The 27,969-nt window shown below is 41.6% G+C and overlaps 2 protein-coding genes across 2 annotated transcripts; one reads left to right on the plus strand and one right to left on the minus strand.

The window, feature by feature from the left end:
• Positions 1–766: 766 nt before the first annotated feature.
• LOC119776040 (nuclear factor of activated T-cells, cytoplasmic 3-like) lies at positions 767–25,623 on the plus strand. Its single transcript, XM_038274249.1, has 10 exons — positions 767–1,146; positions 11,013–11,658; positions 12,734–13,132; positions 13,379–13,541; positions 15,277–15,476; positions 16,250–16,422; positions 18,372–18,512; positions 18,605–18,660; positions 20,450–21,071; positions 24,657–25,623. Exons 1-10 carry the CDS (start codon positions 1,074–1,076, stop codon positions 24,764–24,766), a joined length of 2,583 nt encoding a protein of 860 aa, XP_038130177.1. The 5' UTR covers positions 767–1,073; the 3' UTR covers positions 24,767–25,623.
• pdcd2l (programmed cell death 2-like) lies at positions 24,996–27,666 on the minus strand. The gene is made up of 2 exons (XM_038274255.1): positions 27,184–27,666; positions 24,996–26,398 (listed from the first exon to the last, which is right to left on the minus strand). Exons 1-2 carry the CDS (start codon positions 27,608–27,610, stop codon positions 25,794–25,796), a joined length of 1,032 nt encoding a protein of 343 aa, XP_038130183.1. The 5' UTR covers positions 27,611–27,666; the 3' UTR covers positions 24,996–25,793.
• Positions 27,667–27,969: the final 303 nt, after the last annotated feature.

The following is a 27,969-nucleotide window of genomic DNA, read 5'->3' on the forward strand; positions in this document are numbered from 1 at the left end:
TTCACAGCTAATTGGCTGTGTTCCAATTAACAACAGTAACTGTTTTACCCTCCTTTACAAGCTTTTCCTAATTGAACCCCATCTACCATCAACAATACAGTGTACGTCATCACAGGGCGGTCTAATGATGCATTTAAGATTACTGGGAAATAGAAAGACATATCATTTAGGATCTGTAAGATAAAGGGCTGAAAATATTTCAAAAGATGCATCACTGCACCTAAAATAATTTGAGTATTTTTACTCCTGATGTGCTTAGGAGCGAGGGGGCAGGGTATATATATCTGGTTAAACTTGAGCATGCTTTCTTTCTTGCTGCAAGACAAACATGTTGGAAAAACGCTTGTAAAGAATTGATTGATGCCTTTTAATGTCGTTAATCTCACAGCAAATGTCTCATGGCCACAAGAGGAAGTATGCATGCAGCTGATTGTACTGATAAAGGCTTTTCGTCAGTATCACAAGTAAAAAAAAAAAAAAAACTATTCTAGAAAATGCACTGTTAAAGTTCAAAAAGAAAAAAATGTATGTAGACAAAAAAGGTATTTGCATCTCAAAGCAAAAATGTTAGAATTTACAACAAATATATTAATATATATGTTCAGTTTCAGGTGTGATATTAACGACCATAGTAACATATTCTTTATCAAATGGTTTATAAATAAATATATCTGAATTCATCCATATTTCTAGGAACAAAACATGTAGGCTAGTTCAAGTCCTATCGTTTTTGTAAAAACCCGGTTACAAAAACTATAGTTTACGAGGGAACTTGAAGGCAGCACAAGCTCAAGCTGGAGCGGAGTAATACAGCTCCGACTGCGCAGCCGAGGAGAAACACCGTGTAGAAGTTGGCTCTATAATGACACTTTAGTTCACCGCAGTGTTGTGCGGGGGTGCGATTACTTATGTGTGAGCTCAGTGATCACTTTCAAGCTATTATTGTCGTGTAATTGCATGAGTCGACACAGACTTCTGCTTTCGTTCGGATGGAAGTGAGTAAGACGGATCCGTTTTAAAGACAGTTCGAGTTATCGGCTCAATGCGGACGGATTTCACCGTCTAACAGTTCAATGTCCACCATCAACTGTCCTGAGGAGCTGGACTTCAGGCTGCTGTTCGAGGAGCACGGGAAGCACTCAACAGGTACGTGTCATTTTGTCTGGAGGTTAGTTAGCAAAAACTCTCCGAGCGGGAGAGAAGCTAGCGACAGTTACACCGGAAGTCAACCATTAAAGCCTTCAAAATAAAGGCGAAGAAAATTAAAAAGTTAAGAAAATGTTCTTATTTTACCGATTTCTTTTCGTTCTGGTGGTATATTACTTACTTCTGAATGGTTTATTTCAAACATTTTGTAAAGGAAATATTGTATTAAATCTTACACCCCTTCCCTCGCTTGGTTTCTTGCCCAACAGCTTAAAACAAACACACACGCGTTTGTATTTATATCCATATTAAGACTTTACCTTGAGTTTTACATTCAAACTAGGTGGAAAAGAAAAAAAAATGTTTGCGATTAAACTGAAAATACTGTGGGCAACTTTTCTAGAAAACTTCACTTCCAGTTGCCAAAACTGAATTTTTTCAAGCTTGACCATGACCTGGATGACTGAGAATTTTCACACATATGGGGAGAATAAAGTTGAGATACTTTGAGGATGGGATGAAATGCTAAAAGCTGCTGTGCTGTTTCCAAGCATGTCTGATTTTTATTTGAGAAAACCTCTATTCTAACAAGGTCTGCTTCTACATTATTAAATTTAAGAACAAAGAATGAGTGATATTTAGTCTTCTGCATGCTTTAGGTCTTATAATTGATTGATTGACTTTATTGATCTCACACTGGAGAAATGTACTCGTTACACCGCCTCAAATAGTCAAAAAGATGCCAAAGGAAGAATAGGTGCATGGGAGTATATACAGTATAATACAGTGCATATCCATCCATACGAAACGGGGTATTAAATAGTTATTGCACGTTATACATTGCACAAGTTATTACCGTGTTAGCGTCGCATTGTATAGTTTGGTGGCAGCAGGGATGAATGACCTGCAGTAGTTTGACAAACAGGGTGTAAAAGTCTAAAAAGTTTCTGCTTATTCACAGAGACATGGCTGCTGCAGATCTTTGGCCCAGGTTCATGTCCATCTTCATTGTTGGTAGATTTCTGGTTGTCATCTTAAAGGGATAGTTCGGTATTTTTGACATGAATCTGTATGGCATCCCGATCACCAGCGGCATGCAATCACACTGACTTACCCCTGGCAGCGTCCTGTGAGCAGAGTTATCGTCCAGTTTTGGTCAAGCCGAAAGTAGTCCTGCAGGTTTTTGGGAACAGCGAAATAAAACTTTTCTCTTCCCAAAACATTATGTGTCCAAAAGAGTGATATTTTCGCATCCCAAAAACATTGTAGTGGAAAAAGTCACACGTCGTTATCACTTGGTCCTATTTTCTCTCTGTTCGTATCAGTGCGCGCCGTCATTCAGACAGCGAGCCCAACAACAGCCATGTCTCCCTCCGCGGCGGAGACATGGCAGTTGCACGCCTATAATAAGAAGATGAGCCTTGATCGCGTTTCTCTGTTCCTCTTTTAAAATTAATTTGCTTTCGATATCTTCTAGAACAGACCTAATAGCAGAATCTACTCACCTCAACTCTCCAGCGGCAGCCATTGTTGTTGTCACCCAAGCACGCTTTGGTGACGTGGTTGATTACGTTACTGTTGATCATCTGTCCATCATCGTATAAAGCCCGCCCTGACAATTTGATTGGCCCGCCAGATATTGTGCTAGCATACTCGCGCTACTGTTGAGCAATGCCAGACCGAACTTCCCGACCTCAAACGTTGTGGGCGGGACTAAGTTCGGAATGGCACCCAGGCTAGCAGATATTACCATTGGGGTCAATTAGGTATTTTTTAATCAATGTAATTGAATCCAATTCCAAGTCCATGAGGAGTACTCAATATTCAAACTAGGCCACTTCTTTCTGCATGCTAATCAGCACCATGCTGCCAGAGCTAGTTCCTCTGCCATGTTAACAATGCTAGCTAGCCCCTGTGCTATGGAAACAGAGCCAGCTCCTGAACTGGGGTAACAGACCTACCCCCTGCACCATGGTAACAGAGGTAGCTCCTCCGCCATGCCAGCAGAGCTAGTCCTTGCACCATGCTAGCAATGCTAGCTCCTTTGTCATGGAAACAGCCAGCTTCTAAACATTGTAACAGACCTACCCCCTGCACCATGGTAACAGACGTAGCTCCTCCGCCATGCCAACAGAGCTAGTCCTTGCACCATGCTAGCAATGCTAGCTCCTTTGTCATGGAAACAGCCAGCTGCTAAACCATGGTAACAGACCTACCCCTTGCACCATGGTAACAGAGCTAGCACCTGCGCCATGGTAACAGATCTAGCCCCTGCGCCATGGTAACAGATCTAGCCCCTGCGCCATGGTAACAGAGCTAGGCCTTGTGCCAGTGCAACAAAGCTAGCCCCACTGCTAACAGATGTAGATTGTGTGCCATGGTTACAGAGCTAGTCCTGCAAGTAAAGAGGACAAATAAATAATAAAACATTTTAGAGAAGAGGTTGGTAGTTTAATTCTGTGAAGCTGCAGGGTGTTGTTTCTTTCCGTACTGAAATGTATTTTTACTTGATTAAAAAACTTTTCAATGAAGAAAAAAAAATAAGAGTAAAGTTTACTTTTTTTTATTGTCTTTTTTTGTGTGTATTTGTTTACCATCAACAATGCCACCTATTTTTATGAGGCAACAGTTCTTTATCTTTCCTTTAGATTGAACAATTCAGGTGGAGAAAGAGGAGAGTAGATAAAGATAGGCCAATGGGTAATGCTGCCTGGGCTGCTTGTTTTACAGGTTCTTTGTCGTCAGATGATGGTGTGACGCTCAGCCTGTCTGTGTGCTGGTTTTACTTCCTGGTTTTCTAACTGCTTTGTGGTACCCACATCTGGTAGAGACTGTTACCCCTCCCCAACAAATTTCCCCCGTTTTTCTTTCTTTTTTTGCACAGCCAGGGTTGTTGGTGAGGCAGTGAAGCCAGCGGAGCATATCACACTTGGTACTGCTTTCACAACTGGTTTTGCATAGTTGTGTGTTGGTGTGTGTGTGTGTGGGCTCTTGTTTATCCTTTGTACCACCAAAGTGAGGGCCATCTGCTGGAAGGTGAGGACATTTTCCTGGTGAATTGAATTTAGGTTCGACTCAGGGTTAGTCATGTACTGCTAACAGTAATGGTTACGGTTAGGTCAGGGTTGGGCCATACAAAGCATTGAAAATTAATGGAAGTCAATGCATGGTCCTCACAAAGTAATGTAATTCACAAAGATGTGAGTGTGGTTATGTACTTCTTCTGAGTAATGTTTAGCATCAGGCCATAAAACAGAATGAAAATGATTTGAAATCATTGAGAGTGAATGCAAGGTCCTCAGTAGGAAGGTAAAACCCTGAATGTGTGTGTGTGTGAGGGAAGAGCTTCAGAGGTATTCATAGATGCGGTTAGAGTTGTGTGCAGCTACATGAATGAATTAACTGAAGCTTTCATTTTTAGGACAGTGTGTGTTATTTTATCTCTTGGTGTCTGTTGCCGTTGGTTGTTTAATTTTTAACCCATCAAGACAAAATCTAAGAAAATAAGCTGTACTTTATACACTGGATTACTGTTCTGACGTAGTGGTGTGATGATGATGACGATGATGCCAATAACTGGTATAGTAGAAGTTGGAAAGAAGAAAGCATCTGTAAATACAATAAACCATGATCATTTTGAGGGGTCTTAGTTTTTAACATTACTCAGGCGAATGTCACACGATTACAAAGAAAAGCAGTATTTTATGATTTATCCTTCCAGTCAAGGTCACAAATTTTAGTGTTGTATAAAAAAGATTTGGGAAACTTTAAGGTATTGATCAGAAATTCCTTTTTTTATTCAAAAGACTATGGCTAAAACTAATACTGCTGTGTGCCAAAGCTTTACATTATTAGTCAACATCCAGTTACGAGGATCAATCATTAACCTAAAGATTGAATCTTATTATATTTTATGATCTGCCTAACTCAGGCAGAGGGTAAATGTTATTTAATCTTTTGAATGAGTGTCCTTGGTTTATGGACATGGAGTCTGGATAATCCTAGTAAATTAGATTTTTTCTGGATACTAGGAGACCTTTTTGGATATTAATTCCCCGACAGGGAGAAGGGTAGAGTCTGCTGCTCACAGAGGGCTCATAGTCATTTATTCAAAGGGACTTGTATACATTTATTCTGGATAAACACTGGATATAATCAGGGTTCTGATAACATGTGAATGAATAATCCCTGAGCTGTGCTGATTAGAGCCTGACAGATACGGTAGCTCTGAGCGATTAGAGCCTGACGGATACACTAGCTGTGAATTTATAAGGTCTTTGATGATTCAATCAGCTGATCAGAAGCTTGTTTTTCAGGGAACATGCAGAAATACCAGAGGTAGGAGGCACCAGGGCCTTGTTATTGCAAAGCAGCAGGGCTACAGACCTCTCCGCCGTGTAGCCCTTCTTCACATTTAATAGTGCAAAATGCAAAATTTTAAATTTGCATTTGACATCAAGCCGCATCCTGTGCCTGACTTGTTCTCTGCAGAGGAACCATCAGCACTGTGCGTGCATTGGGCTTACAATTGTTATAAAAAACTTTTTCCTCTATGGATCTGCACCATAGAGAAACAAAAGGAGACAATAGAGCATATAACATCAGCCAAAGGTGTTATTATTTCTAACGTGCAGAAATCTAAGCTGCTGACAATAAAGTAGTTGAAGTTGGTTTTGTTTCTTTGCTTTGCCTCAAAACTACCTCTTGGCCGAAAGTTTGGAAGATTGCAAAGGCCCATGACTGCGGGGGTGGTATAAGATGTGTTCTGCTATATATTTTTAATAAATTAAGAAAATCTAGCAGTAAAATAAATAATCTTATTGTCCTCACTGAGTTTTCAGTAGTAAACGGCAAAACAAAGCATGAATATATTGAGCAACCAGCCCCATGATCTTGCAAGAAATGGTTTGGTCCTCAGGTCCCGCCTTGGTGCAACAGGTTCCCGTCTGCCAGCAGCAGTTTGCTAATACTGGGACTTAAATGCCACACGCACGTAATTTGACAATGACAACAAATAAAACATGAATAAAAAACTATGTAAATAAACAACAGAGGGGGGAATGTCCATGGTTTAGGATTGCAGCACCTCAAAAAAACAAAGTCTGGTTTTTAAAAAAGAACAGAAAGAAAGGAGAAAGAGGAGAGACTGCAGAAACACACAGTTTTCCAAGACAGGTCTGTTACTGGAGTAGTTCAAATGAATGGTAGATTATGAACCTGTTAAAGGAGGAGTTTCTTTTTACTGGTGGATCATCTAAATAAGTGGTCCTCCTAATTGTCAGTCATTCTTAGACTTAGACTTGACTTTATTAATCCCTTGGGATTACTCCCTTCGGGAAATTGTATTTCCAGTAGCAGGAAAAATTGCACATACAAGAAAATAGAGGATGTTTAGACACAGTATATACAAAATTCTGGTGATATGTTTACATAAGGTCGTTACGTGCACGTCCCCAGTTATTTTTTTTGTGCATGTGCACTTTCAGGTGTATATGTGTGGTGAAGCTCGCATGTCTCACTGCAGTTCTTTGAAAATGGTCAGGGTTGCAAGACAAGAAAGTGTCTATGAAGTTTATGAGAAGAAAAAAAATGCCTCAGAAGAGGCAGATATGTCCCAGAATGCTTTGCCCAGAGATCTCTCCTTGCAAAGCATTATGGGATTAGCTGTCACAGTGATAAAATAGACAATAGACAATTGCTTCTAAGTAACAAATGTGATCATTTAGTGAAAAAATTGGTTTGCATAACAGCTGACTGATTGCACAAGACTCCTATGTTAACTCTGGAGCACTTAAAATGTGAGTGAAGACTAGAAGTAGGAGAAAAATGATGAATGCCACATTTTCTCCTGAATCACTGTACGAACGATTAGGAACAAATTTGTTCATACAAATGCTTCTTGCATGAGGCCCAGTGTCCTGTACTTCTGATGCCGTCTAGTTGGAGAAGTGCACCGGTCCCTCCTGCAGCTACAGAACCCCACAGCATGATGCTGCCACCCCTGTGTTTCACAGCTGGGATGAAGTTATTCCACCTTTTTCCTCAAAATGTCTTTATGTTCAAACAGTTCAGTTTTAGTTTTATCAGACTGAAGAACAAAAAAATGATGTCCTTTTCCCTGCATACATTCGCAAACTAATCTGACTTAATATGTTTGTTTTCGGGTAATGTCTTGTTCTTTCAGCCCTTGTTGGTCCAGGATGTATTTCACATTAATCAACTAACCAGGGTCAGCCAGCATCTTTACCAGATCTATGCTTTTGTTCTGGTATGCAAATTTGAGACCATTTATCTTTGGGACGCCAAACCTGTCTCCTATCTGAGTGCTGTGATGACTGGACAGTCCTGTGGTGTTCATACATGTGTGTTATTGTTTGAAAGGAAAGACTTGGCTCCTTTAGGGATCTAGAAAACTCACCGAAGGATAAACCCTCCTTAAAGGTCCTCATTTCTCTCCCTGACATCTTGGCTGATTTCTTTTGACATTCTTCTGCTGTTACGCAGCCAGCCTAAGGGTTTTAATGTGCCTTTAAAACATCCACAGGCGTGTCTTAAACCAAATCTAATGTCAATAAACCTTTTATGGTATGACATCATGACCCTGATATCCTTAATTTACAAGATTGGTGACCAGCTGAAACTATTCTAATCCACTGATCATATCTACCAATGTAAAGGTCTAAAAGTCAGCTGTAAATCAGGAGACTGTCTTGTATAATTAGCAAGTTCTATTTTTCACAAGTATTTTTAAACTTATTTCAGTAAAATAACATTGAAACACCAAAGGTATAATTATAATACTATAAAAACTGTTATAAAATAAACCCATGTGGGTTAACATTTGAGTGGCTATGTCAGATTTATTAAAAACCTCTGATTGGTCAGAAAATCCCTACTTTTGTTATTCTGACATTTAGCATACAGAAATTATTTTGGTCGTTCTAACAGACCTTAAATATGAAAAAGTATTCAGATAATTGATATCTCATAATAACTATGATGGCAAACTCAGTTTTGCATTATATCCTGGATTTTAACTGTTGGATTTTTACCCCTTAAGTGTTTTTCTTCAATATTGAGACTGATCCTGATACTGAATCAGTGGATCTCTGGGTTCAAACTTGCTCCAGTTTTAGTCAAGATGTTGATTCCTTAAATCAGAGGCTTTTTGTTGGGTTAACAGGGATTTTCATGGTGTTTCACAAATAAACCAGGCATCGAAACAGCTGCAGCAATGCTGTTTTGGTCTTACCTGTAACTAAGAACCACATTTACATCTAGATCTATCTTTCGATCTATTGAACCCTATTAAATAACCCAAGCAAAAAATCCTTCTAAAACCCTCTGGACTCTACAGGTTAGAAGGAACAAACACTAATATAGTTATTATTAACAATGTTCAGCAGTAATGAAGGAAACAGAATTTGATTTCATAATTATCTCCTAACTTTTAAAAACTTTTATTCCTGGCGGCTGCTTCGCGGCGTCTGGCCCTCTGGGGCTCGGTTGGGGCTCCCGCCAGGGGAACGGGCGCCTCTAGGGCGTCTGTTGTTTTGGGTCCCCCAGCGCTTGCCTCAGTGCTCTGGGGGGCGGGTCTTTGGCTCTTCACAACCACTAGTGAGCATTTTTCCTTTGGATAAACTTTACCTGCACAAGTGCACTCTCACAAACCACTACAGGTGCTTGGTTTCAGGTACTTAGAGATTCACTTCCATACAGAAAGCCCATATTCTGATCTTCAGCTATGACAGTATACATGTCAGATTAAATAATACCACTTATACTTCAACAATAGTATCAATGTGGTACTTTAGTACCTCTTTCTTTTACATCTCTCCTTGCAGGTGATGAAGCAGACTAAAGATGTTTTATCTTTGTCTCCCTTTTATCTCCTTTTTCTTTCATCCTTTCTCCTTTTTCCTGTTTCTCCTTTCCTGTTCTACTTACAGTGCAGTGTCCATATAATCTGCAATACTCCCTGCATGATTTATAATAAAGCTATTTACATGCATAAATCAAGCGGAATGCTATGGCGATAGCCCTACTACTCCAGTTGTGACAGTAAAATCTGTTGGGCTCTTTTTTGGCATTAAGACATTTATTCTTATTGCCACATTGCCAGACAGGACACTGAGGAAAAAAATAAATATAACAAATAAAAACTGGCTGGAAGGTTGATGTGATATGATTAGTTATTAGATGATAAGGTATACATACTGTTCCCAACAACCTCAATAAGTTGTTGTATTCATGCTGATTTTGCACAGTTTCTACAGTAGTGAGTTAAATTTTGCACATCTCTGATGTTGCTTCTATTTCTGAAATATCCATTACTGTAAAAAAGTCCATTGCTGTATATTGGTTAGTTATTTTCCAGGTGCACAGTATTTATATTGTTAAAACATTTTACAGCACAGTATTTCATTTGTTTTGTTTTTTAATCTTCACTATTATCTTATAATAAGCTCAACATTTGTGTGACCATTTTTTCTAGAATCTTTTTGCTGCTGCAAACACCAGAATTTCCCCATTGTGGGACAATAAAGGGATTTTCTATTCTATTCTATTCCATATTGAGTAATAGAGAAATGAGGATTAAACCACAGGAGAACAGTGAATGTTGCTTCCTGGAAATTCTTGAGTATAAACATGTAGACATTTTATCCTAATATAAGTTTTAAAACAATCCTTGGAGTTATTTTGGCACATAGACAATCCAGTATATGACATTATAGAAACATAGAAATGCACCGTACGGGGAAAAAGGGCCTTATTAAATGGAGTCTTTTCAAAGGGCTGCTTTACACAGACTCCCATAGCGTGTAGGGCTGGTTGAAAGCAACAGCTGGAGCTAAAGTTAGAATATGAGGCAGCTTATTTTAGTTAGCAGGGTCCCTTCCTTTGGAACCAGCTCCCAGTGTTAGTCTGGCTCCCTGACAACATGTCTGCTTTTAGGACTCAGCTTATAAAAAGCCTGTAGTTAGAGCTGCGTAGTTTGCCCAAGCTATCTGTAGCCATGATGCTACATCCCACCTCTGCTACTTTCTCTTTAGTTCTCAAGCTAAACTAACTCTTTTGTTGTTTCTGCATTCAGCTTTTTGTGCCATCTCTGGTTCTTCATTTCTTCTTAGAGGCCACATCTGGTATGGCTTTCCTTTCAGTCGTGTCTCCTTCCTGTCGGTGGGCATCGACTGGGCTATAAGAACTTTTTGCCCTCTCTCAGTGTACCGTCTTTCATCCTGTAGCCATTTTGTCCAAACCTTTAGCCATGTAGGAAAAAACTGTAAGGAGGAAAGTAATGAGTAAATAAAAATGCAGGAACTCATTGTTTTAGTTTTTCTTGATCAGCAATAAGGTTTACATGAAATATTTCAATGAGTTAAAGAAAAGAGTATTTTTCTCCTCAGAAATGGATATGTCTAGGAGAGAGACAGTACTAAACACTGAAAAACAGGCCCAGCTGTTTTCATCTATAATCCAAGATGTTGGTGGCAGCAGCACAGCTGATATTTCTCTCCAGGATGGAGTTACAGCCAAACAGGAACAGACCAGATGAAGCTACTATGACGGGAAAAAGAAATAAAACATCTTACCAACCACTCAATAGTTTTTAGTGGGGTTATGATAAAGATACTGGTTTAATAATGAAGCTAACAGGCTTATAGTGAAGTTAAATGAAGTTAACAGGGCTTAAATGAAGTCATAGGATTATCACAATATTGGTCCACTGAGGTCACGCCAATAACTGTACTATTTAATGTTTGTTTTACATTTCGAGAAAACCTCAGGTTCAGTTATTCAGTCAGGCCCAATCTTGGCTGAATAAATCACATTTGTTGTATTTTCTCTGTTCTTTAATCTCAAAGCTTTAGACCTGGATGTGAAGACGTCTCATTCCAGCAGACAGACTCTCTCTGAGCAGCTCTTCACTCAGGAGCTGCAGAGCAACCCTCCTGCTGGCTTTGTTGACTTCCAGCACACTGAACACCTCTCTCAGGGACCTCATAGCGGCCCCCAGGGGACGTTCAAAGCTTTTGACTGCCCCAGCATCGAAATCACCTCTATTGCCCACAACAATCATGCCGAGCCTGGCGGTAACCTGGAGGTTTCAGCGGAGATTGGAGCAGAGGGGGGCTACCCTGAGCTATGGTGGTCCAGAGACCAGCTCTACTTGCCTCTGGACGCTTGCTATCGGGAAGCAGCACTCAGCCCCAGTCCCTGCAGCAGCCTCTCCTCCAGGAGCTGGATGTCTGACCTCTCTTCATGCGAGTCTTTCTCCCGAGGTTGCGATGATGTAAAGGGAGAACTACAAGACTCCGCCCTTCTAGCTCTGGGGTCCCCAGGATGTGGGGGCGGGGCCTTTGGAGTGGAGTTATGGCAGCAGAAGTACCAGCATCCATCAGCTTTCAATCCAGTGCCATCCCCCTATCAGTCACCTCGGCAGTCACCTTGTCACTCTCCGCGCACCAGTGTCACAGAGGAGACATGGCTGAGCCGGCGGCCCGCCTCCAGGTCAGTAGACTACATTCATTCATTCTTTCCAGTAACACTTTAAATCTTTTTTTTCCTGTTGGTTTTCCACTCTGACCCTGATCTACTGGGATCCCAAACAGACACCACCGCATTTTCTGCGACAACAGAAATTCTACTTATGAGAAAGCCCAAAGCAACAGTTTAACACCAACATAAAGACTAAATAGATGCAGTAACAGGAACAACCATCCGGTTTAGTGTTGATAAAGTGCATTGTGGTAAATAACATCTGCGGATCCTCACCAAAGTAATTTCCACATAGCAATAAGCATAATATATTTTGCATATTCCCCATTTACCTCATCTCCCATATGTCATTCTACCTGGTCCTGGTTAGTAGATCAGTGTTGTGCTCACTATCAAGCTTTAATGTTTTTAAACATGACTATCCTTTAGTAGATTATGCCTAATACGGCATAATATGTATAATCAATGATAATCAATATAATCATCATTCATTGGATTATGTAAACAATACAATCTGTAGATTACTGATTTGATCCATAATGTGACCTAAACTCAGTTCACTGGTGACCATGTAGTTGATAAATGCTTTTAGTTTTTAGGTCAGAACGGACCACTTGGGTCTATTTAAAGTCTCCATGGACTCTACTTTCTGCATTGTGGAATCACTGGAATCTGGTCTGATCAGCTTTCCAAACCATGTTAATGATCCCATTTTGTCCATCATTCAGAGCAGATAGGCGACCCGTTCAAGGTTGCTTTGGATCCCTGTTGTTTTTTGTTGATTGTGGAATGAGAATGATATGAAATAGCTGACTTTCCATCACAACTCATTAATAATTTAAAGTGTGGCTGCAGTTTTCCATGAATGACGCAGATGTTCCACTGGGTTTGTGGGCCTGGGTTAGAACCAGCCTTTGCTTTGTTGGGACCTGTATATTTAAAGTCCCACACAGCAACAGACCAGCTTTAAGGAATTGATGAAACTCCAGAAAACGTATCCCTTTAGCGAGCATTTATCTTATTTTCTAAGTGAAGTAAAAGATGACTGCAATAAAATTAAAGATCCATAATGAGCTTCCTCTCATAGGCCATCATCCAGACCAACATCTCCTTGTGGGAAGAGACGCCACTCCAGTGCTGAGCCCCGTGGCCGCTCACCGTCTCCTCATCACTCACCTAGCCCCACCCCAGGTACCTCTCCACGGGGAAGCGTGACTGATGAAGTGTGGGTTGGAAGCCCTGCCACTGCCCTTGGATCCCTCCTCATTTCTGGATGCCAGGAGCTGGATGTTCCTTCTAAAACCAGGAGGACATCTGGGAGCCACCTTGGCCTCCTTATGGGCCAAGGAGACCCTGGTCTGGAGACCTACCAGGATTCTCCTGGAGAGGAGGGACAAGAAAAAGCTGACCTTGCAGAGCTCTTCCTTCATGTGCCTTCCCACTACGACTGGAACAAACCGAAACCTGGAAACGCACCGTTGTTTAGGTCAGTGGTTCTGATTTCTCTGTCCTTCCCTTCTTTGTATAGAACGGCTGAGAGGGGAGCTCATTCTTAATGCATCAGGAGAAAATAAACTTAAACTAGGTCTCTGGTTGTTAACATTATTGTTCTTCTAGAGTCTGTTTAGATTTTAGTCTTATTACTGATGGAGGAAGCTGAATGATCCCTGGTTCATTACTGCTCATATTGTTTCACTCATGGATGTTTTTTCTAATTAATATTTCCCTCCAGTGGTTTATCGCCCCCCCCTCTGGACTGGCCTCTGCCCAGCCAGTATGATCACATCAGCCTGAAGCTGGAGGTCCAGCCCCGGTCCTACCACAGAGCCCATTATGAGACCGAGGGCAGCCGAGGATCCATCAAGGCAGCTGCTGGAGGACATCCTGTCGTCAAGGTACGTTCAGGAGCCACAGGGCTGACGGAGAGTTTGGTTTCAGTTGGTAGCAAAGAAATGGCCAAAAAACGAAGAACTGCATTTGACAAAAGAACAATCGGAATACATTTACACCAACAGAGGAATCTGTCTGTGGTTCTGTAAGAACCATGTTCTATGTCCTCTAGAACCCTCCAAGCCCTTAAGGACCGTGTTTTATATATTTTAAAGTAACGCTTTTTTACGGTCTAGAAGAACTCCGTTCCGTATCCTTGATAACGTTCTATGTACTTTAGAAGAACCCTGTTTTCCTTCTTTACAATTCTGCTTTATGTCCTTTGGAACCCGTCTCTATGTCGTTAAGAACTGTTCCTTGTCCTTTAGAAGGACCATGTTCTATGTCCTATAAACCCCTGTTTTAAGTCCTTTAGAACCCTATTCTACGTCCTTTAGATAGAAACTAACTTGAAAATATCAGAAAACAGGAAACTGGATCTACTGTACAGATGAACCCTCTAAAAACTGGTTACTTAACCCTGTATTGGGTGCTGTAGTACAGAGTAACATTAGGAATTCTCTGTCTAGAACATATATACTAATTTAATATTAAATACAAACATGAAAGGGTAAACTATGCACTATATTAAGTTATATTATTTGTTCAGAATCTTCATACTACAAATCCAGATCTGATTGTTGGTTCTTTAGCTCGGTTTTGTCAGACCTCTGCCAGGAATCTTGGTTTCGCTTTCGACAGCTGTTTAAAGCTAGATAAACAAGTTAGATCTGTTGTTAGATCAAGTTTTTATCACCTGCGGATTTTAGCAAAAATTAAATCCTATTTTTCTTTTAAGGACTTATCCATGCTTTCATTACATCCCAATTGGATTATTAAAATTCATTATATAGAGGCATGAATAAATCACAGATGCAGCGACTTCAATTGATCCAGAACGCAGCGGCTCGGCTTCTTACTGGAACCAGGAAGCGTGACCATATAAGGCCTATACTGGCTTCTTTACATTGGCTGCCTGTCTTTTACCGAATACATTTTAAAATTCTCTTATGAACTTATAAAGTCTTAAATGGATTAGCTCCTCCTTATCTTAGAGACATTTTAAAATTCCAGTCTGTGTCGAGAAGTCTACGCTCTAATAATCAACTATTACTGACAGTTCTTTGGAGTTGACTTAAGAGGAAAGGAGATCGGGCCTTCTCTGTTGTTGCTCCAATTCTGTGGAACCAATTACCTCTTCAAATTAAATCCGCCCACAGCCTGGATCATTTTAAATCTTCTTCTTCTTAAAACGTAGTTTTATTCTTCGGCTTTTAATTGAAGCAGTGTTTCACATTCTGTTTTGTTTATTGATGCTTTTGTCTTTCCTGTAAAGCACTTTGGTGCAGTTTTATACCTGTTTTTAAAGTGCTATATAAATAAATTTGATATTGACATTATATTGTTTATTAACCTGTGAATTGAATAGTTTTTTCAAAGGAAGCTAAATGTGTTGAGATGTTTAGTTCTGCATCTAAGTAGATGTTAGCAGAGAGGTTGTGTTCTGTAACCTGTTTTTGGGGGACAGGAACAACACAGTCCAGCTGTAAACATTGGGATGACAGATGATGAGCTCCAGACGTTTCCCTTTTGAAAGAGGAAAAAACAACAAATAACGTGTTCTTGTTTAGTTTTTTTGTTGTTCATGTAAGAGGGATGCGGTTTGCATGTTGTTTATCAGATGTGGCATTCTCTCTGCAGTTGAATGGATACAGTGAGCAGCCTGTTCACCTGCTGGTGTTTATTGGCACTGCAGACGACCGATACCTCCGTCCTCACTCCTTCTACCAGGTCCACCGAGTGACGGGGAAAACCGTTACCACCGTCTGCCAGGAAAAAATGATGGACGGCTACAAAGTGCTCGAGATCCCTATACTTCCTGAGAGCAACATGTCTGCCAGGTAGAAGAGGCAATCGCACCACAATAGATTTGGTTTCTTTCTGTGTTTAAAGTCGGACTGAAACTAGAAACATCTTTCTGCACTTGAGTGGAATCCAGTTGATTCAGAGCTTTATTAAATAGTCTAAATTCTGCCCTCAGATTGGCTGTAAATTTACACTATTGAGTGGGGTGATTTCTATTTTTAATGATCAATAAAATAACAAAATACTTTAAAAGAAAATGGAAAAGTGCAATAAACAACAAGGAAGAACTTTTTTAGTTTGTTGATAGCAGTTCTTCTAAAGGAGGAAGGATCTGTGATTCCACTTCTTTATGCACCGAGGCTGCAGCAGACATTATTAAAAGCAGCTCAATCCAACAGCGGTTCTGATGTTTTGGGCCTGCATTGCATCTGGGTGTGTCATGGAACGGAGCTGACCTTTCTGATGATAACTTCTTCTCGGAGGTAGATAAGCTGCTGCTTCTACAAACTACAGCTCAGAAGATGGATGATGGTTAATGCCAACACATCCATCTCTGTATCAGTCAAAGCTAATAGCAGCACTTCTCTGCTGGCATCAAAGCTGTGCAGGGAGTTGCTGTGACCCTGAGAGGCAGAGGGACTTTAAACTGGTTCCCTCCACGGTTCCCTCTGGTAGATTCTTGTCTTCCTGTTTTTAATATCCTTCCTACTGTTTCATTACCTGAATGTTTTGTCTGATACCCTGAAGAGCTCCGTGTAACCTTTAGATTTAAAGTAACCACACCTTTTTATTTCTATGTTTCACCTAGCATCGACTGCGCCGGCATCCTGAAGCTGAGAAACGCTGACATCGAGCTAAAGAGAGGCGAGACGGACATTGGGCGGAAGAACACCAGGGTCCGCGTTGTATTTCGAGTCGCTGTGCCTCAGCAGGACGGCCAGATGCTGTGGCTCCAGGCAGCATCTATTCCTGTGGAGTGCTGTGAGTGGATTACGGCAGCTTATCAGGATGAGCTACATGCAACAACCCAGATCATTTTCTTTTCACCATCTGACATCAAATCAGAACGATTAACTTTTCCTGCTGTGGCTGAGTGAGAATTTTAAATGACCAAAGGTTATGGTTTGTGCTGTTTGCTACTTTGATTGGATTACTTTGCTTTTAAATGGCTTGACTAAACCAGATGAAGCAGCTTTGGTTGTAATTATCATGTAAGTTAGAATGATCATTTCAAAGCACAGTTGAATGCTTCATCACACTTTTTAAAGCTGCTCAAAGTCAACTATCAACTTATATTAGGAAATACAGCCTTCAGCTTTACAGAGCATTCGGTTGTTATGGAGCATCAGTTGTTTTCTGGAACAATACTTTCCTTCCCTGTGAGGGTGTCGCCCATTACATGACGTCGCTGGAACAAAGTCTGAGACCTCTCACAGCTGAAAACTACATTTTTGCAAATTAAGCATGAGCTGAAAAAGACCAGCTGCTGTCCCAGTGCAGATTAGGTGCTGAAGCAGCCACTCATGTAGAGCAGAAATAATGCAACGCTACTTCACTTCCCTGCTGCAGGTCAGAGAAAGCGGCATTTTGTTAACTGAGCAGGCACAGCGCAGTCAAAGGTAGATGCTTACTGGAGGACTTTTCAGCATAGAACTGTCTTAACCAGTTATTTTTTCCTGGAGGGGGACGGGGGTTATGGTGCTCAGAGAGAAGAATTTAGGAGGATTACTCTGACATGCAGATGTCTCCTTGGACCTGATTTTTATGAAAAAAAAAAACAAAACAAAAAACAGTACTGGAACAGTTAGTAGCTGATATAAGTTGATCCTTTCAAACACCTTAGGTCAAATGTTTTTAAATCCAAACACTTATCTGTTTCTTTGTTTTTTTTTTTTTTTTATCCTGGAGATCAATGATACCTTAAACTTAGTCTTTTTGAGTCCTAAACTATAAATCAAAAAAAAAAAAAACCTGGGGTGTCTGAAATGGCTTAGGGTTGTCCCAATCCGATATTGATATCGGATTGTGACAACTGATATATTATATCGATATATTAGCCAGAAAAACAGCGTATAAAATCTCTGATAAAAAAAAAAACGAGGAGATAGTGCTAAATCTAGGAATTGGATTTATCGTAGTGGTGTGTCAGTGTCATTATTCTGTCCTCGGTCTGCTTGTTGTTCCTGACAACAGTTTTTGCTTGAGGAAATGTTCTTGGTAATAAATGGATTGAGTCGATATTAATGCATAACCCTGACAACTTCTGTAGAGAAACCTTGGCCAATTGTGTTTAGTGATAATATGATCAGAACTCTGAAAAATAATTTTGAAGCAAGGTAAACATGAGGGCAAGTCTCATTCTTCAATATCCCATTAAGTGTTTCTAAAATGCTTTACTGGAATACAATATTTAGGTCAGATTTTCTATTTTTTTTCCACTTTTACAAATCCATAGAAATACTCAGACACACTTGTCATATTAAACTAATCAGGTTTGTGGTGGAAGAGTTGGTTTCTTTTAGATTTATTAATGATTCAATTGAATTCAATTTAATTTATATAGCGCCAGTTCACAACACACATCATCTCACCATTTTAGTAATGTCAATTGATAAAACCTTTTCTAACATTCTACAGTACAGAATAGGTCATATAAGTGTGCATTATTTGTGCTAATATCGTATCTCGTCAATATCGGTATCTATTATTTCTCAAAGCTACAATATTGGTATCTTATCGGAAATAAAAAGGTTGTACTGGGACACCCCTAATGGTAGTGGAGCTGATAATAAGGATGGAGTTGATTGTTTAATAAATTGGTGTGATCCGACTTGGGGGAAAGAGGCACTGTTCGCTCTGAGGAAATACAGCTGCTGTCTTAGAGAGAAGAGGATGAGGAAGGATTTTAAGGCAAAGCTGTTGTCTTCCAGCCCAGCGATCAGGCCAGGAGCTTCCTCAGGTCGACAGCTTCTCTCCAACCAGCTGCTTCATAGATGGAGGAGAAGAGCTGCTCATCACTGGATCCAACATGTCTGCTCAATCTAGAGTCGTTTTCATTGAGAAAGGCCCTGGTGAGATACATTTCTGCTTTAAAAGGAAATCTTTAAACTGTGAGGATTTTCAGTTTGATTAATCAGTTTCTACCCATGCTTCAAAATCCTAGATGGAAGATCACTTTGGGAGGTGGATGCCAGGGTTCTATCAGATAAGAGTAATGAAGTGAGTAACTCTAATTTCTTTACATCTATGATTAAAGTAGGAACATCTATGATTCTTCAGCAGTCCAAATCCTTATCTTCCACTCACCTCCATGGCTGCATAAAAAGTTGGATGGAGAGACACTTTACCCTCCCCACCATAGAAAACTGCTGGATCAGGGCAGCAGAGGGAACTCTGGGTCATTCTGTAAACTCTAGTGAAGACTGTGACAGAATAGATAAAGTTGCTCAATGCAGAATCAGACCAAATGGAATCAGACAAAGTAGAATCAGACCAAACAGAACCAGACCAAACTCGTGTCCTCACCAAGTTTGTTCTTGAGAAGAACGCAGGAAAGTGTGGACTTGGTAAGAACGCGAGCACACAGCATAAAGAAGGGTCAATTGGAACAGAAGCATACTCATGACGTCACCACATGCTTTGCTCGTCAGGAGCTGCATTTCACCTCCTGTTATTAATGGTCTCTAGATAATAATAAATTCTTACTTTTTTCATTTATTGGGGGAATAATAGTTAACACAGTCAAATAAACACAAATCAAATGAACATTTTGCCAAATAAAACAAAAAAAAAACTTGCCATTGGAGCCAGCGGTTCTTCACACATGGCTATGCTGAGAGAGGGCTGCTGCAGACGGGCTAACATTAGCCCTTGCTGCCATTACCCTCGGTGCTCTGCTGGTTGCCGCGGTCCCCTCAGCTTCAGAAATGTTTTTCAAAATCATGCACTAAATCAATAAATGGGCCATATTGTGACGCTTTAAAGTATAATGTTCTCGCCTCAAATGATCTTAAAACTTACTTTTATTGAACAACGGCAACAGAAAAGAGAACTTTTAACTTAATACCCTGAGCGCTCTACTAGAAGCTGCTGTTGCCGAGGTGCATTCTGGGACAGCTGTCAGACTGGAGAATGGACAAGTCTGCTCTGATGCATACTCGCTAAATAAGGAGGGGCGAGAACATTAACCAGGGACTTTGCCTGTTCTCTGCCTGCTGTTCTTGTGAATTGGTGAAACAGTACTAGGGCTGAGGCTGATGACGTTTCACGAGTACACAAGCACATGAGAATGCACAATTACACATATTGAGAAACAGCCAGAATCAGACCAGAGAAATTCTGCTGTTGTTTTCCTCCAATCAGAAGAGCACATTCCAGGGGCTATCTTCCAATCACAGCGGTTGTCTTTAAAAGTTGGTTTATGCTTGATGCATCTGTGAGGTCAGCGCACTGACATGGACAGTTCTATGTGGAAGAAAATGGTGGCGAGGATTCTAAGACATCAGTATCTACTGACATCTTATGATTTGTTCCAGAAGGTTCTATGACCAACTTATCTGTTGACAGGATGCTTTCAGTTTGCTCCACACTGCCCCCTAGAGTCTATCAGCGAGGAACAGCTACTTAGAATATAAAACACCACAGATGTTGATGAGCAACGTTCTGCTCAAACATGAAGCAGAAATGACCCCCAATCCTGTGTTTGGAGGTCGTATCTCGTCCTGAGAGCTCAGACTGTGCCATGTAGTCAGGAGAATGGCTGAAATAGTAGCAGACCATCATAGTCATCTGTTTCTTCCAGATATCTTTAGCTCAGAACTGCAGAAACTTCTAAAGATGAATCAGGAGAACCTTCAAGAACATCCAGAGTTGCACTGAAAATTCTAAAACCTCTGATTGAAATGTCCCACCATTGTTTAGACTCAGAAAGAAACATCAGGATAAAAGCCGAATGAGGAATTTTTTTTTGTATGGATCCACCAGCATCATAACCTGTTTTTGTTTTCAGTCCAGGATCACGGTGGAGGTCCCCCCTTATATGAAGAGGATAACGTCCCCTGTCCAGGTCCAGTTCTATGTCTCAAATGGGAAGAGAAAGAGGAGCCTGATGCAGAGCTTCACTTACCTTCCTGGAATCAGAAGTCCTCCTCACCCTCCTCCTGTGGTCAAACAGGAACCCTGGGAGTCTGAGCTCCTCTTCTGTCCAGAGCCCAGCCTGCTGCCATCCCATAATGCCATGCTCCGCCCAGATGGAGCTTATGACCCTCTGCATGGTCTCCCTCCCCAGAACTCTTCTCATCAACAGCATCCTGCTGCATTCGCTCTGTCCCTTCAAGCATTGCCGTTGTTCCCTCAGGTGCCTTCAGCACAGTGTCAGACCATGAGTTTATTTTCAAACCAGGTTCCAATGGCTGCTCAGTCAGCTCCAAATCATGCACAGGTGCCTTCTCCACCCATCCCAAGCCCAAATGTCCCCCATCATGCCTCTGCTGGTGGTCCTCCCAGGAAACTATCTGGAAGCCCCAGGAATACTCTGGATCCCTCAGGAGAAGTGCTGCATGTCAAGGAGGAGCCTAAGGAGCAGCCGGTTCTGGGGTCCTTGGGCTTCCAGGAGATCACCCTGGATGATGGTAAGAACCAAACTAGGAACCTAAATCTAACCTTTGACCTCCTTAGTTTTCACTAGTTGGACCACACCTTTCTCAGTCTGGGACGTCCATGTCTCCAAATCGCAGTCAACTTAGGGAAGCAACACACTGTTGCCTAAAACTCTCCAGAACAGCAGCTTTTTGGTTTAATGGGTTGACAGCTAGAGGTAGTTCAGAATCAGAACCTTGGCTCACATGATTATGCTACTGCAGGCTGGATTTTACTAGATCCTGTCAGGTATGCTGAGAGGGAGAAAGATGAACGAGATTCTCGCCTGACCTTTGCTATCATCGCACTGGATCAAAGCAGCCCTGAGGTGTGTTTTGGTAGCTCAGTGGTTAGAGCGCATGACCCATGTACAGCCTAAAGGCTGATTTTATACTTTGAAACTAGGTCGTCTGTGTAGGTTTCGCAGTGAACAAAAAGACGTCCCTGCCCCCTCCGCAGACACTCTGCTGCACCTCTTCCAAATTGTAGGTGACTGCAGACAGTGCCGCAGACAGGAGACCGGCTTATTTTGTTTGTGTGATCGGAATTGCGGAAAACAACTCGTGAAGTTTGACCAGCTAAAAGAGCGAGGTGCATGAGAACGCTGGGAGCCTTTTTCCACCTGGATCCCAGCTTTTTTGCCCAAATTTCACTCTGTTGTTTTACAACCTTGCCTCCCCTTCCTCTCCGCCTCAGCCATATCTAGACCCACAGTGTATAGCACAGACCACGCTCAAAATTAAGCATAAATCAAAAATGTCTGCATCAAGCTCACTGCGACACACTGCTGAGAGGAGTATAACCAGCCCTTTAGTCCTCAACGCGGCTGACCCGGGTTCAGATCCGGCCTGAGGTCCTTTGCCACATGTCTCTTCCCCTGTCTTATACCCCCCTTCATGTCAGCCTACTTTACAAAGAGCCACTCTTACTGCTAAAAAAAAAAAAAAAAAGCAGCCCTGAGGCTGATGAGGTCTTTCCAAATACAGAACCAGCCGCTCTGAGCACTGACTTGTTTAGGAGTCTGTCCATCGGTCCTGTTTGCTGTATTTGTTTAGTGAATTGCATTAATACTGAATGGGTCTATTAAGTGAATAAATCAGTTATTGAAAGAATCATTTAATGAATGAATCACTCAGGGAATAGATCTTTGGCCCAATCCTAAGCACTAACCGTCTGTTTGCGCGTTCCCAGGGAGGGTCTGACATATTAAGTAAGGAAGTGGTTCCAGAAAGCGCCGTGTGGCTGCAGGTTTTTCTTTCCAACCAAGCTATGGCACAATAGACTCCAGTCATCTCATCAAGTCATCATTTTCAGATTGGACTCACTTTAATAAGGAATTAACTATAATATCAGATTACACTCATTTTAAAACTTTTGTTGTCATTTTTCATATGCACAGTATATACAAACCGAAATTTTGTTTCGTTTCTTAAAGTGCAGCAATGATCAAATGTAAACAGTGTGGGAGAAAAAACATGGTGCAAAAAAACACATTGATATGGAAGTTCAGAGCATTAAATATATATATGGTGCAATTATGCAGTGTTAAAACTAGAACAACTGAATAATCCTGTCATCAGACTGATGAAAGTGGCTCTAAATCAGATTAAATCCCAAATAATGTTTGATGCTGTATTGTATTTTACCCCTCGGAGCGTTTCTGCTGCTTAGTGTTGGTGAGCTAAGCTAATATTAGCCCTGTCTGCTGTGAATGAATCTGGGTTGGACGACACCAGCTGTCATCCCGACCGGCCATCAGCCTGGTTCCCAGCAGCAGCAGCTGTTCTCCCATTTGGGAGCCCAGTGTTTACTGGTGCATGCTGGGAGCTTCCAGCATTGCAGTTACTGTACTAGCCATAAATATGGACATGTTCTCATGGTGCATCAGCAGCATTCAAAGAGATATCGTTTTCCTGGACAAGCTGTGAAGTCTGCAGAACCGCGTCTACATTAGACGGTAGATGGACCAATGATCTGGGTTTAATATTGGTTATTTTCATTCATTATTGGTGAATATTTTAATATTTTTCATGAGAAAAAGATAATGTCTCAGAAAAACAGAAGTAAAATAGGTGAACTGGTTTCCATGTTCTACTCTGATCCAGGGTCAGGGTTACATAGATGATAAAACGGTGTCATAAAAAATGTTTGGGTCTATTCTGAACCTGATGCCACAGTGTAAACAGAAATCCAGTCCCTACCAATGGATAATTTCTGGGTTTGTTTAAGTATTTTATCATAGATTTCGATGGACGAGGTTTCCTTCTTTTTCCTTCTCAGACAGGGCCAAATGTGAAGCTAAATTACTGCTACCTTTCCTAACATAGAAAGTAGTTTTAGATAAACCTTAAACCCGTTGGCCTCTGCAGATGGCTGCTTACTAGGGGTGTAAATCACGTCCATCATGGCGATTCGATTCAGTATCGATTTCCTGACCCAACGATTCGATTGTTTTCGATACTCAAGAATACACCACGGTACGATTCGATTAACTGTATTTCTCTTTTTTTTTTAACACCTTACAGGCTAGACAATGTTTCAAATTTGAAATAAATCAATGAAAGCTGTAATATAGTTATGCATTTTTTTTGAGAAACAGCAAATAACAGTAGAAAAGTTGTACTCCACCTATTCCTATTAAAACCTCATTCACTGAAAAACAATAATACCCCTGCGTTATAGATTCTGAAAGGCCTTGCATCAAAAAATACTGCACAAAATCAGTGCAATGAGTGCAATGCAATACCTCGGCTCCAGACGTCCCCGCCCCCTCCACAGACGCTCCGCTGCTCCTCTCCCAAATTGTAGCTGACCGCAGCTACAGAAGAGCGAGGTATGCGAGAGCCTGTTTCCACCTGGATCTCCGCTCTTTTTGGCCCTCATGTCCCTCTGTCATCTGACTAAACTCGCCCCCACTTCCTCATCGCCTCGGCCATATCTAGACCCACAGCGTATAGCCCAGACCACGCTTCAATATTGAGCATAAATCCAAAATGTCTGTGTCAAGCTTACTGCAACACACTGCTGTAAGAGGATAACTAGGAAGCAAGCTAGGATGGCAAAATAGGTTTAGCGCCACCGCAGCACGGGAGGGAGAATTACGTCCAGGAGCAAATGGATAAAAAATAGACCGGAGGGGAAAAAAAATGAATCGATACTCTTGCGGACGTATCAATGCATCGAATCGTCGGCTGTTGGATCGATGCATCGATACAAAACGATTATTATTTACACCCCTACTGCTTACACTGAGCCTGATTCTGCTGAAGGCTTCTCCATGTTAAAAGGGAGTTTTTCCTCTCCACTGTTGCTGTATACATGCTCAGTGTGTGAGGGATTGCTGAAGAGTCAATAACTACTGCCTCTAGCTGTCCATCCAGGAGGATAGAATCTTGGGAAGTCAATGACAGGATGCAATCAGCTGGTTTCCTTATATATATATATATAAAAAAAACATTGAACCTTTAATCTGACTAATCTGGATCTATAAAGTGACCTGAGATGACATGGTGTGAATTGGAGAAATGGAAATAAACAGATTTTTCTCCCTGTTTCTAATAATCTCTGGTTTCCTGCAGTGAACGAGATCATCGACAGAGACATCGGCACAATGAGCAGCTGTCTGCAGCCTGACCAGTGTGACCAGATCAACCAGTACAGCTGGGAGCACAAAGCCGCCCCTCAATAGTTCTAGAAGCTGGTTCCTTCGTCTGATTCTGCTGTTTGCACAAAGTGTCAAACTGATCTCCAAGTGCCTGAAGACCCATTAGCAGCCTGCAGCTCATCTCCTCTGGGTTCTGTTCTTCATTTTTCTCAGGAAGAAAGCAGCTCGTAGCTAAAAGACATACCAAAGATTAGAATATTTATAAGACGCTGTAATCTGTCTTTAATCCAAACAAAGATTGATTAAGACATCATTTGATGTTTTTTAAGGCCAGTAAACAAACTTTATTTCTGGATGTGCTCCATTAAAGTCCCATTCAGACTCCAGCAAAGCTTAATTGAAGCTCCAAAGAAGCGCTATTTTACAGCTCCGGTGAAACGCCATTAAAGCTCCAGTGAAACTTCCGTAAATCTCCATTAAAGCTCCAATGATCCTCCATTAAACCTCTAATGTAGCTCAATTAAATCTCCAGTGCAGCTCTTTTAAGATCCAGTACAGCTAAATTAAAGCTCTAATGTAACTCCATTAAAGATCCAGTAAAGCTTCATTAAAGCTCTAATGAAGTTCCATTAAAGCTCAAGTAAAGCTTAATTAAAGCTCTAATAAGGTTCCATTAAAGATCAAGTAAAGCTTTATTAAAGCTCTAATGAAGTTCCATTAAAGCTCAAGTAAAGCTTCATTAAAGCTCTAATGAAGTTCCATTAAATGTCTAAGGAAGCTCCATTAAAGCTCCAGTGAAGTTCCATTAAGTCTTCATTACAGCTCCAGTTTTTTGCCACGTGGATGTTTTGCTCTGGATGTTCAGCCTGACCTGCTGTGGTGTTTCTTTCCACACAATATATGCTGAGGCTGAAGTAAAATAAAGAATCTGTGAAACAGAAGTTCAATGTTTTTCCTCTTTTCTTTAGTTTTTAATCTGTTTAAACCAGATGTGGCGATCAAAGCCCAGTTCTGAAGGCACTGAGGATTCTTGTTCAGGGTTCGGTTTGAAGTGGACCTGCTTGAATCTTCCGCGGTTGAATGTTTTCTTCTTCCTCTTTGTGGCGATAACTCATTTAAACAAATGTTGGTCTGGGTCTGACTGAACCCAGCAGAACTCCTCTACAGGAGACTCTGATCCTACCGTCCAGCAGCTGGCTCTGCAGCTGTAAATCAACACCGTCCCAAACTCCAGCTGGTCCTCTGCACCGCCGTCCGTCCTCTGCAGCAGGCTGACCAGCGCCGGCATCAGCTGCAGCTCAAAGACCCGAGGTTCTCCACAGGAACCACATGCGGGAATGAGCCGACTTAAGCTGGGCGGTGGCTTGGAGATGAAGAGCGGCGTCCCGTGGCGCTGGTAGCGCAGGATCTGCTGCGGACACGTTGAGATTGTCTTCATGAACCTGGAGAACACATGGTCTCCATGTCTGGCTTTGGTCTTCTCGTACTTCTCCTCGCCGCCGCCCTCGTCCGACCCCCGCACAGCTACGCCCTCCCTCCTCTCGTATTCTCTTAGAAGCTGCTGAGCGTGCTCCAGCTCGTCATCCTCACCGCCCAGCTCTGACTCCTCCAGCACGCTGATGAAGAGTGGCCGGTAGACGGGGACATCTTTAGGTTCTACCAGACTGAGCCGCTCAAGTCCAGAGCTGACATCCATCTGGGAAACGGGTCGACCCACTGGAGGAGAACAAGATGGGAGTCAGAACAGCTCAGTGGTACCAGTTACCATCAATCACAACATGATCAGAACCTAAATGTCAGCTGAAGGTGGAACATTGCCTGACCAATCAGAATGTTTGGATCAATGATGTCAGAGGGTATTTTGGTAAAACCAGGAAGGTCTGAAAATTCCTGACGATTTCTTTAAAGTTTAAATTAAAGATCAACTGTTTTCAGATTCTTTGGGATTTTCCAGATTCCAAATTTCTGGGATGTATAATTTGAGAGAAAATATTCAATATTTAACGAGTGAAACTGAACGATTACATGAAAAGGATCCAGAATTAGCTGCTTGGATCCTTGTTTTCTAAACAGACGGATCCGTTTGGGAAGTCATGCGAGAAACATCTCCTACCCCGGATTCCTCATCTTCTGTTCCAGATAACTCCTGATACTGAGATGTTCCCTCATCTTCTGGTTAAATTAATCTTGTATTTTGTTTCACTGCATTAAAAAGGTAGAGTTGCCATAGATTTTAAAGTTGGAAACATGAACAGTTTGTTGCCGAAACATTTCTGGAGAAGTTAACCAGAACAGATGGGGTGTTTGGCTTTAGAGCTTCCCAGATTGTTATAAATTAAATCAGGAGCTTAATAAAAACAGCTGATAAACTTTCATCCAGGAACCCAAAGAACCTCTGAGTTCTAGAGTTTCTGCTTGCTCAACATTCAAACCTCCTTAGAAATCAGTCCAGAAACAAAAAGGATGAGAACATTTCAGAACCAGTCTCCTGTCAGATCCACCTTCTGTGCGCAGACCTCCATCCTGAAGCTCCTCAGCTCCTCCACCTTCCTCCATCCCCCAGTCATCAGCGGACTCACACCAGTCTGTGGCCGATGGCAAAGCTCCCTGAGGCGGAGGAGGCTGGCAGGGAGCCTCCACCCACTGGGAGCGGAGCGCCGTCCAACCAGCCTGCTGCCCGCTGCAGCCTGGCCGGCAGCAGCCGAACAGGTGGAGGATCCTGTGGAAGGAAGAGCCCTGCAGGGGACAGTACACCTGGACCACGAGGGCCAAAGGGGACCCACAACAACCACACGTGGGAGACCGCGGGGCCAGAACCGGTGGCCAGTCTGGCTGCCCCCCGACTTTGTTGGTCAGAACCGAGGAGCGGAACCTCCTGGGGTCCAGTTCTCCGTCACTGACACCGATCAGAAGCTGATCCTCCGCCATATATGACAGCAGGAACCTTACACACGTAGAGAAAAGTTTCTGCCGGACCGGAAAGAGGCGCAACTGCTTCCGTTAGAGCTGTTTTTTTTTTTTTTTTTTTTTTTCAAATCTTTATGAAAGCTAAAGAATAAAGAACAAGAAACATACACAAGTTAAAAAAATATGCCAGGGTTATGCCACAATAAATAAGTATATATAAAGTCAGAAGAAAAGTAAGAATAAAAAGATACACATGTGAACATTATTTATATATATATATATATATATATATATATATATATATATATATATATATATATATATATATATACAGGTGCTGGTCATAAAATTAGAATATCATGAAAAAGTAGATTGATTTC

This window comes from Cyprinodon tularosa, unplaced genomic scaffold (genome assembly GCF_016077235.1).
Source record: "Cyprinodon tularosa strain WSP-4 unplaced genomic scaffold, ASM1607723v1 ctg900, whole genome shotgun sequence".
Lineage (NCBI taxonomy): Eukaryota > Metazoa > Chordata > Actinopteri > Cyprinodontiformes > Cyprinodontidae > Cyprinodon > Cyprinodon tularosa.